An 11,598-nucleotide genomic window follows, 5' to 3' on the forward strand; every position below is an offset into this window, starting at 1 on the left:
GACCGGTGACCAATACCAATAAAAAGTTAACCAAAATCCACGTTTAAAGATTTCAAATTACCTTTCCGCCTAAGGAGTTTCAAAAGAACTATTTTAAATACAAAATTTTCAAACAAAAACTATCAATTTCTCACAGGCCCAGTGCACAGTGTACCAGTAACATTGACTTGCAAATATCGAGCACAAAGAAGCTTACCGAAGCTCCTTTATCGGGCATCACCGGCCACTCTAATGAACTTTAAGACGTCGATCGACATTTTTACGATCGCATTTGTTTTTACTGAATCCTTGTTTTGCTAAGCCGTAACGGTTTAGAAGGAACGTTTTCTTAATCTAACGTTTTTGGTGGTATTTTTTTTTATTTTCTTTTAATGCTATTGTATAAATAAGTATTAGAGGGATATTTTTTTTTATATAATGCCTAGTTTTAAATATATATGGTAATAGAGTTTGTGTATAAATTTGCACGTGGAGAATGGACAACGGGCCGTATTGATACTGTACCGTAAGTTATTTTCACCCATTGTGCTATATATACGACAGATTCTCTCTTCATTATTAGGTAAGTACTTAAGTAAATATATATCAAAGGAACGTCATCCTTGGTCTAAAGATCTAAGAAACAGCAACATTCACACTATCTAATTAACCCATACAATTTAACATTAAACCTACCATCCCAAACCATAACCTTGAAAAGCAAAACACATTTAAAAGTATACAAACGAAACGAAAAGTTTTAAATAATCTTCTTGTTTAAGTTCTGAAATGGGGTCCGCCTGCGAACTCATTACACAGCCCTGACTGTAAGCCTCGGGCAGTAGCGTAAATACTCCTTTGAACGGAGTAAAACCGTTGTTTGACGTAAGAATATGAATGCCCAGAATAGGCGGCTAATGAAGTGTAATAAAAATAACTCGCCCAATAGATTAAACTTAGAAACTAATCACTTTGATCTTCGATTATCTTTCCCTTTATGAGAGTTGTGATTTAGTTCGTTTGAAGTTCAAAATCAACAGAAATAACTATCTAATTTGTTGTTATATGTTTCTTATCTGCATTTTAATGAAGGCTGTATTAATTAGTTATTGTACTTTATATTATTTCTAAGTATAATTGGCGAGGCGAGAGGATTGTAGTGAATTTTGCCCCCAATCGGAGAATATTCATTCAAATATACCTACTGCTGAACATAAGCCTCCCCCAGGCTGCGGGGTACCAGAGCTCCGGGTCCTCCGCCTTTCACATCCATCCGTCTATCAACACGCAATGCTCTGTGAATTCTGAAGAACCTGGGGAACGGAAGTGTTTTAATAGTCATATTTAAATATAAAAATTGTACTAAGTAATTCCATATTTTTATTAGGTATAGAACTACTTTAAAGGTATTCTATAAATAGAATACAAATTGGATCTCAGTAACAATACATATTAAGAATAGCGAAGTATGTAAAAGTGTAGAATTTTATATAAGAAATTTTAGGAATCTTGAAATGGAAAATAAAGTGGGTCACTAGGTTTCTTATTCTTGTAAATGCAAGAAATGTGTCAAGATAAAATCAAGGAAAGTATATATATGTTTTAATAAAAAAAATACTTACCTTATATTTATATGGAAAACATAAAATGATTTATAACTTAAAGTAAAATAAGACGCTAAAAATTTCTTAAAAAATGTTTTATTAAATTCAGTGATCTGTTCTGTCGCTTTTCAAATTATTTACAATTATTATTTCAAATACTAAGTACAAGACAAAATGAGTGGAATGTCTGTTAAAATATAGTTATATTAAATACAAATTGTTATGTCAAAAAAAAGTTATTAAGATTTATAATGTGTCCTTTTGGTGAAATTAAAAAATGATCTTTTTTTAGCGTTATTCACACTAAATAATAATATTTAGAAACGTATTAATATTTGAACTGGCTTTATATATAAATTTTATTCACATAATATTTTTTTATTATGACTGTGGCAAAGTTTGTAATTTAAAAACTCTATAATAGAGTGTACACTCAAACTATACACTCAAATATGTGAATGTTAATAATTATTATTCAATTTGCTTCTTATTCATAATCTGTTACGTAATATAGCTGATAGGATAATTTATAACCCATTTTAAGCTCCAAAAGGACACAATTCTACAAATCTCAAAAAAAACTACACACTAAATCAGTGATGTCATCAAATTCCAAAAGGATAAATTATTGTTTCGTCCATATATAAAAAAAACAAACAAAATGAACGACAATGTCATGATTAAAATAGAAAATATCTAGTACCTAAAAGATAACACATTCACTTACTATAAAATTACAAGTAAAAATTCACACTAACTTATAACTTTTTTATACAAAACCTACATAATAATCTCCTACGTGATTTAAAAAGTTAATATGCCCCCAATAAGTGGCCATTCATGCATTACATCACAAAGTATTTGGAATCCTTGGAATTAAGCACCTATAGATTATCATGTCTAATTCTAGACCAAGTTACAGTTAAGTAACAGATTTAATAAACATAAATGTGAAAATACGTCAACAAGGGAAATGTGACGTTGTGTGACAAGAAGTGGGAAAAGATCCAATTTTTTTCACAATTTCACATTACATTACAAAATATAATATAATAAACAATTTATGAACAGCTGTTTAAATTTAACAATTTCTACACACCAGTGGAGGAAGTCTCATAAATGTGACCAGCTGTGACGAGGACGGGGGAGGAGTCACGGAATCATGAAATTTACTTGACGTAATTTATGAATGGCCCTTACGGTATTCAAAAATTGACACTTGCTTAAATAATGATATATAAAAATCACAAAATGAGGGCTCAATTATATAAATCATCAATCACGCCTCGAACAAGTTAAAACATCTCATTGTACCTAATTATCTAATTGTACACAAAATTTATTGCCATTCATTAAATCACATTTTATATGATGATAAATGTACAACAATTATTTCTTTTAAAATTTACGCATAGCAGGGTAGACAGACGGAAGTAGTGTTAGGTCACTCTGTTTCCCACAGACTATCCAATATTCAAGATATTGAGTAACGGAACTCAATTTCGCGCTTTACCTACCATAGTGGAGATATGAAAACAATTCATTCCCTCTTAGAATCGAACCCACAACCGTCGCGTGTACAGTCAGACGCTGTGACAATTTATAGCGGATATATAAAAATATTAATTGTATTTCATATAGAACTGTGCGGTGCAGAAAAAAAAAATATATTTAAGTGATATTTTGTAGATATAGCAATGGTGGTACAGATTAAGTTTATATAGTTTGTTTTTTTTAAATGGATTAGTCTAAGGCCACATTATATTCTAGATTTTTATATAAGTGATATAATAAAACATCTAGCATACTACAAAAATCCTGGCCTAATGTTATTTAAGTATAAGTAAAAAAGAAGAACATTCATATTGAATAATAGGATTCATATACAATAGTTGACATTACATTAACAGAGTATAAATACCATAATTGTTTTGTAGATTGAAGATTATAAATATATTAAAGTACTGTATATATTTTTGAATTGTGTGACAATGAGATATTTTGAACTATTTTAGTAACTAAGAGCGATGCTTGTTGCGATTTATGCTTTGAATCATACGACGTCCCCACCATTCTTCTAGATTAAATGGTCTAAAGTTTGCTAGTTGTCGCGGAGCGAGAACGTCTGTATAGTATTTCGCATCTTGACTACCCCTTTCTAGTTCGCGTGTCACCTGCAAAAGTATTTTATTTTTTATTTTTTATAGCAGTGAATCTGTTAGTAATAAAAAAAAATCATTAAAACATACTGTTATAGTGCATTTGATACATTATGATTAAATCAATGTAATTATTGCAGAAGTACATGAATTTTATACTTTATTAAGAGAAAATAAATACAAATTATATTATTATTAGATTTTTTTTACACTTATAGAGTGTAAATGCCTGCGATGAGGCAAAATAAGTGGTCCAAGGACTATTCGTGGCCTGCAAATGATTTTAAATTTATCAAATGATGAAAAATAAATTTAAGCCTTGCTTTGAAAAATAAATGCAAGCTCAGAAATCACATAACTTATTAATATTAACCTAGTGTTAAGGTATTCTGTTACCCACTTTCTGCTGAATTCTGGAGGCATTCAACACCGCGCTTTTCCTCGACACCAGAGCGAAGAAATGGAAATATAAACGTAAATAAATATTTCACTTCCTCAAATAGGGATGGAACTCACAACCGTCGCGTTACAGTCACATTCTTGTGCCGTTGCGCCACAACGGCCTCAGTTATATTATAATATTTATATATTAGCTCTTTATAAAGTGACATATACATAGTCCATGTTAACAACAGTGATACAAAACTAGCCTCCAGCCAAGAAATAATAGAAAACGCCTGCTGTGAAGATACAGTACTCAAAAATAGATAATTATAATACCTTATTCCAAGATTCAAATATATAATTGATGAGATCATCATGCTGGTTATTGCTATTGTGATTATGATTAGCTGAGTGTGCGGGAGGACTAAGTTTTGAACCATTGTGGCCATTTCCATTGTGTCTCTTCCCACCCATGTGTGGCAGTGAACGAGGCCCACTATTTACATAGTTTGATCTGTAATTTAAATTATTATTTGATTAAAAGTTAGTTAGGCATTGTGCAGCAGTATGATAGTGTAATGAATGAGTTCACCTAAATGATTATATAAATTATTTTCATTTATCTTTGTTGGACAATGTGTGGTTTGAGTCCTGCCACTCCACTCAATTCAAGACAGTATGCAGTCTCGAAAATTAAGTTGAAATTCAGAAACAGAATGTAAATCCCCTAGCTTTCCTTTGCCTACTTATATATTAACTAGCGGACGCGCGCAGCTTCGCTTACGTATTTAGGGGTGAATTCTAATAAACCATGAAACATGTATTCAATGAAATATTTTTAAGAGTCTAAATTTCAAATTTTATAAAAATCGGTGGCGATTTAAGAATTTTTCCATACAAACTTTCAACCCCTTATTTGCACCCTTATGGAAAGAATTCAAGAAAACCATGAAACACGTGTTCAATTAAATACTTTTAAGAGTCTGAATTTCAAATTTTATAAGAATCGGTGCCGATTTAAATTTTTTTCCATACTAACTTTCAACCCCTATATCGCCCTTTAGGGTTAAAATTTTCCAAAATCCCTTCTTAGTGGATGTCCAGATTACGAAAGTAAACATCTGTCCAAATTCCACATTTCTACGCACAGCGGTTACGGCTGTGCGTGCGTCTTACCTCAGTCAGTGAGGACAAGTCCTTTTATATATATAGATTATTAGTTACTAAATTCTTTACTAGAATATACTAATGTCAAGCATTGGTCTTATCATAAAAATGCTCTACATTTAAGTACTTACACTATGATAAGATAATATTTAACAACGTTGTGCATACAAATTTATACTGACTGATTTATAATAGTATAATTTAAAATGCAAAATTTAGACAAAAATATTTTAACTTTTTTTTACAATAGTTATGTCATAAGCACATGTAAATATTTATTTGTTCGCTTCCTGACGTAAAATATATCGTGCATCGTTGGCGTCTGAAGCTAAGATAACAAATGATAACAACATAAATAACAAACAAAACATTTATATCTCTCAAACAACTTCATATATTTAAAAGTAATTAATATTTTTTCCAATGTGAAACATAATTATGTTTGAAAGCGTTAATTTAATAAAAGGCAATAATGCAACTTAAATATCATGAGATACACCGTGTTACGTGAAATTAAATTAGGTTTACGATGTCAAGAGAGTATATTTATTAAGATTAGGCTTTAAATCTATTTATACATTATGTTTATTTAAAACATCCATGTGAAAGGATCGCAACTAGAACGATAGGACAACAAAGCATCTTACTTACCTCATATTATTTCTATCCATTTTAGAATTAGAAAGCTAATCCAAACACTAAACTTATACTTTTCTTACTTCTATTACAACATATACCTAACTATTAAACTTAAAAGTTAAAATTAATAAAGTTATGCTAATATAAATGCAATATTGTGGTTAAATAAGTTAAAAGAAAGATAAATACACAAGACGCCACATACGACAAGAAAACATCAATTCTGTTAACTGTCAACATTGATAAATTGATACAGCTGTCCAGCTGCTGTTAATACCTCAATGTGATTGGTCAAATTTATATTTTATTATATTTCCGCCAATCGTATCAAGCCAGTGTTGCTATATAAAGAAATATATATTTTGTTTAAGTGAAACATTTAATGAAGGAATATCAGGTTCATAAACTCGTATAGTTGTTTGTTTTGCTACTTTTTGTATTATAGAAATTAATCTTAATGAAATTATATGTTTTGTTTCATCACTTGTATATGTATACACAAATCTTTTACTCAAAGAAAAATTAAAAAACACAAATTTTTATACTTATTTATTTAAATAAATTTGAAATACCAATAGACATTTTTCTAATCACATTCAACATTCTTTTAATGAAATGCGAGTCATAAACTAGAGGAATTTATTACACAAATTAAAAACATGTATGCTATCCAAACAATTGCATTTTATTACTTTTATTACAAGTTATATGAATAACTTAACACATACCTTGTTTTCTCATTTTCTTAATAAATTCATTTATTTTTATAATTTATTTGGGGGGTTATGTTGTTCGCGTCCGCAGGTATAACCAACATCTCATACCATTAAAATCTACCACCCTGCACGTGCCCCCTGGGTGGTGCCAAAAGAACAACAACGCCGAGTCACAGGCGGCGGAGAAATAACCTGTTCATGGGCTGTCACAAGCCTGGAGGAGCTAAATGGTCTCCGAAAGTGTGAATGCTGTACCTTTGGAAAGTACTTCAATTAAATTCCAAACCCCCTTTTACAAATGAAATGTCAGAAAATAATGGATGCGATTATGTATGCGATCCGGCTAACCCCCGGCGCTCGCAGGTACCCGGGCCTGCGGGTGTGAAGTTGACTACCGAAGACTACACAGGAGTGGGCGGCCAGGCCCCTGTGTCAGTGAATACTACTGGCAGCGGCAACAAAAAACTTGTACAACAATCCTTCCACCCTAGCATGTTTCTACCAAGACACAGATCTGCATCTTTGGGAAGTCCTGCAGAGGATATTGAATCTAAATCACAAGAAACCGATGACCCCCAGTCAAGCACAAGACCGAGCAAAGCCATCCCTCCATCTTGGCAGAGAATACCAAATAACAGGAATCCCAAGAGAAAGAAATTGTCAGAATCACCATCTCCAGAACATATCCAAACATCAAACCAGTTTACTGGACTAGCTATTGATCTTGATGAGGAGAATACTGATACAAAGGTAAGAAAGCCGAACAAACCTCCTCCAATAGTGCTCTATGGTGTTGAGGATGTTAATAAACTGACCGAACTTCTAGAAACAGTGGCAGAAAGAAGTCAGTTTACCTACAAAATAGTTAACAGAAATCAACTCAGAATCAGTAGTGTGGAAATTGAGGTTTACAAAAAACTGATTATGATTGTTAGAGAAAATGGTCTTATAGGCCATACATTTAATAGAAAAGATACAAGAAATTTTAGAATAGTGATCAGAAATCTGCACCCATCTACTCCACTCAATATAATCAAGGAAGAAATAGAAGCCACTGGTAATATAGTTACTGGAGAAATTATCAATGCTAAATATGGACCTGAAAAGAAGACAACTTCAACATTTTTTGTGAACATGGCACCAGGGCCCAACAACAAAGCAGTTAAACTTCTCAAGTACATATACCATCAAGCAATAGTGATAGAGGATCCCAGAAAAAGAACATCAATTGTTCAATGTCACAGATGCCAGCAGTATGGCCATTCCAAGAACTATTGTATGAGGCCATACCGCTGCGTTAAATGTGGAGAATCCCATAGAACATCTGAATGCAAAAAGCGTGATCGCAACTCTCCTGCTCTGTGTGCGTTGTGCAAGGGACCCCATCCAGCCAACTATAAAGGATGCGAGGTTTACAAAGAAATACTGGCTCGTAAAACTAAAAGAAATGTACACCTAAATAGAAGAGATCAAACTATCGAACAACCCCAAACAACAAATAACTATGCACAAATGGGTAAATCTGAGAATCACGTGAGAAAAATTAAAACCACACACCAGAAAGGAACCTATGCCGAAACTTTAAGTCAGACTTCACACAAAAGTGCAAGTCATGGGGTAAAACAGGATGTAAACCAGAACACAACCACTGCTGATACAACTGCAACAAAAATATCTCTAGAGTATATACTCCTAAAACAAACTGAAAAGTTTGATCTCATCATTCAACAAATGGGCACTCTTATGAGTCTCATAGTTAAACTAGTTGATCAGCTGTCAAAATGATTTCTTTACGTTTAGCCACTATTAACATAAATGGTCTAACACCTAACAAACACGAAGTGGAATTGTTAATGAAGGCACATAACTTAGATATATTCCTTATCTCGGAAGCCCATTGTACCACTAACACATACCTAAGCTTCAAAGACTACAAATGTCATTTAACGCCTCATCCAGATGGTAGAAGACACGCTGGAACTGCAATCATAATAAAAAAATCTATAAAATACCATCAAATGCCCGATTATAAAACGGAACATATCCAAGCTACAACTATAGCAGTAGAAGATAAAAGTGGTTACCTTAACATAACTGCAGTGTATTGCCCACCAAGATATACAATAAGTGAGACAATGTTCACTGACTTCTTCAGTACTCTTGGAAACCGTTACATCGCAGGTGGAGACTGGAATTCGAAGAACATGTATTGGGGATCTAGAGTGACGACTACCAGGGGTAGACAATTGAAATCTACAATAGATAAACATCATAGCTTTGCCATAACAACTGCAGAACCAACATATTGGCCAAGCCATTCCGACAGACTTCCTGACCTGCTGGACTTCTTTGTCGCTAGGGGACTCACTAAGGAGTATCTTAAGGCCGAATCTTGCTATGACAGTCCCTCAGACCATACACCAGTTTTACTCACGGTAAGCTCAGGTTTGATAGAGACAACGGATCCCATGACTCTTTATAATAAATATACTGACTGGGACTCCTTTGGGCAATATATAACAGACAATATACAAATGAAAGTGGGTTTGAAGACAGCTGAGGACATAGATGAAGCGACAGAATACATTACGAGACTAATCCAGGAATCCTGTTGGTTGAACACTCCTTGGTCAAACTCAAAATTGAAAGCTACCGCCTATCCCGCAGAGATCAAAATAGCAGTACTGGAAAGGAGAAGGCTGCGAAGAGTCTGGCACTCATCTAGACTAGATTTAGACAAAAGAAACTTCCAGAGAGCGTGTAATAAATTAAAAGAAAACTTAGCTGAGTGGCATAATAATACGCTCGCTATGAAATTGGAGTCCCTTACACCTACTCCACAAACAAACTACTCGTTGTGGAAGTTTACTAAAAACTACGACAGGCCGCAACCGACAATCCCCCCACTGAGGTATAATCATAGTTGGGCAAGGACCCCTCAAGAAAAAGCAGATCTCTTCGCTGTTCACCTGTCGAAAGTCTTTAGCCCTAATCCTAGCAATGACAGTGGAACTGAAGAGATTGTGGACTCAGTTCTGCGTCAGGATTATCAGATGTCAAAGCCCCCGCGCCTTGTGACAATTCATGAGACTTGGCGAATGATCAAAAACCTAAAAGATAAAAAGGCACCCGGCTTTGACCTCATTACTAAGGAGGTATTAAGGCAGCTACCAAGAATAGCAGTGGTGTTTCTAACTACACTGTTCAATCGCATTTTGACAGTCCAGCATTTTCCACAGCAGTGGAAAATATCACAGATTCTCATGATACATAAAGCGGGAAAACCACTTCATGAAGTCTCCTCGTATCGGCCCATAAGCCTGCTTCCAGTATTGTCAAAGGTCTTTGAAAAACTGCTTCTCCACAGAATTAAACCATTACTAGATGACAAAAACATCATACCGGCACATCAGTTTGGGTTCAGGTCTGGGCACTCTACCGTAGAACAGGTTCACAGAGTGTGCGACAGGATAAGACAAAGCCTAGAAGAAAAAGAGTACTGTTCCTCAGCATTTCTAGATGTGCATCAGGCATTTGACAGGGTGTGGCACAGAGGCCTACTCTATAAAATAAAAACTTACCTCCCCCACAGCTACGTGGAATTGATGAAATCTTATCTCTCAGATCGACTATTTCAAGTGCGAGTTACTGATAATACATCTGAGCTCTTAGAAATTAAAGCCGGAGTTCCTCAGGGATCAGTGCTGGGTCCGGTGTTGTACACCCTCTACACAGCAGACTTACCAGTAACAGATGGCGTAACTACTGCCACATATGCCGATGACACGGCAATCTTGGCTAGCAGCGCAGATCCTGTGGAGGCTTCTGAGATGCTACAACGGGGACTGGACAGTGTATCCTTATGGCTGAACAAATGGCGAATAAAAGCTAATGTTACAAAATCTGTACACGTCACCTTCGCCCTTAGAAAAGGCGACTGTCCTCCCGTACAACTAAATCAAACCATTCTCCCACACACAGATAGAGTAAAATACCTGGGAATGCACTTGGATAGGCACTTGACGTGGAAAAACCATGTAAAGAGTAAAAGAGATGAACTCAACATCCGATACAAGAATCTCAAATGGTTGATTGGACGGAACAGTATATTATCTATTGATAATAAATTGCTTATTTATAAAACAATCCTTAAGCCTGTATGGACTCACGGCATACAACTGTGGGGCAGTTGTAGCAATTCTAATGTCTTAATACTGCAAAGAATGCAAAATATAATACTCAGATCTATATGCAAAGTACCATGGCTTGTTACCAATGCCGAAATACATAATGAACTAAAAATGAACACCATAAAGGAAGAAATCCTGTCGGCTACAGATAAATATAAGGGGAGGCTGGAAGCCCATCCCAATGAACTTGCTGCAAAGCTAATAACACCTTCTTATCAAAAACGACTTAAAAGGAAAGACATCTTAAGTTGCTAAAGAAAGAGGAGATGTCCTCACTGGAGGACACACTCGAAAAGCGATTAAACACCTTCATCGCATCTGCTAAAAGTACTGAATGTAACTGATTGCAGATAAAACTGAGAGAAAAAAAAAAAAAAATTATATTAAAGTAATATTCATGTATGTGTATATATATAATATATATATAAAGTTTCATCTTCATAAATCCTTCAAGAAGAATAACAATATCATATTCTTTTCTGTGTTGTATCATTAAAATAGATCATAGTCGTATGAAAAAAAAATATATTTTAACTTCACGCTTCTTTAGGCCGTTGTGACACAGTAGTCAGTATGATAACCACCCGGAGATCAACTATTTTTATTTCTTCGTCATGGTAACTAGACAAAGCGCACCGTTACCTTCCGCCATTTAACACACATTGTTTAGTAAATTGTGCAGTATATGGAGAATGGAGCGTTTTAAAGGTAGATTCCCTCTGATTACTGTTATTATGCTGTGATATAAACTTTAAAATAT

General features: G+C 34.3%; 1 protein-coding gene across 2 annotated transcripts; it reads right to left on the minus strand.

Annotated features, from left to right (window-relative positions):
- Positions 1-1,663: 1,663 nt before the first annotated feature.
- On the minus strand, positions 1,664-6,168 carry LOC146537889 (MAPK regulated corepressor interacting protein 2). Of its 2 annotated transcripts, none has more exons than XM_085188402.1 (3): positions 5,945-6,168; positions 4,463-4,640; positions 1,664-3,757 (listed from the first exon to the last, which is right to left on the minus strand). In XM_085188402.1, the coding sequence occupies exons 1-3, from the start codon at positions 5,962-5,964 to the stop codon at positions 3,602-3,604; spliced, it is 354 nt and encodes a 117-aa protein (XP_085044528.1). In that variant the 5' UTR covers positions 5,965-6,168; the 3' UTR covers positions 1,664-3,601. The 2 variants fall into 2 exon arrangements, with proteins under 2 accessions (XP_085044528.1, XP_085044529.1); XM_085188403.1 differs by lacking the exon at positions 5,945-6,168 and adding an exon at positions 4,719-4,880.
- Positions 6,169-11,598: the final 5,430 nt, after the last annotated feature.

This window comes from Heliconius melpomene, chromosome 7 (genome assembly GCF_056956725.1).
Source record: "Heliconius melpomene rosina isolate 202511_hmr_F chromosome 7, ASM5695672v1, whole genome shotgun sequence".
In the NCBI taxonomy this organism is placed as follows: domain Eukaryota; kingdom Metazoa; phylum Arthropoda; class Insecta; order Lepidoptera; family Nymphalidae; genus Heliconius; species Heliconius melpomene.

Bases quoted from the DNA above. Each gene is read 5' to 3' on its own strand.
- LOC146537889 (XM_085188402.1), bottom strand. From the start codon at position 5,964: ATGGATAGAAATAATATGAG. The intron at 4,641-5,944 runs GTAAGTAAGATG...TTTAAATTACAG, and splicing joins ATGGATAGAAATAATATGAG to ATCAAACTATGTAAATAGTG. The intron at 3,758-4,462 runs GTATTATAATTA...ATACTTTTGCAG, and splicing joins TATTTGAATCTTGGAATAAG to GTGACACGCGAACTAGAAAG.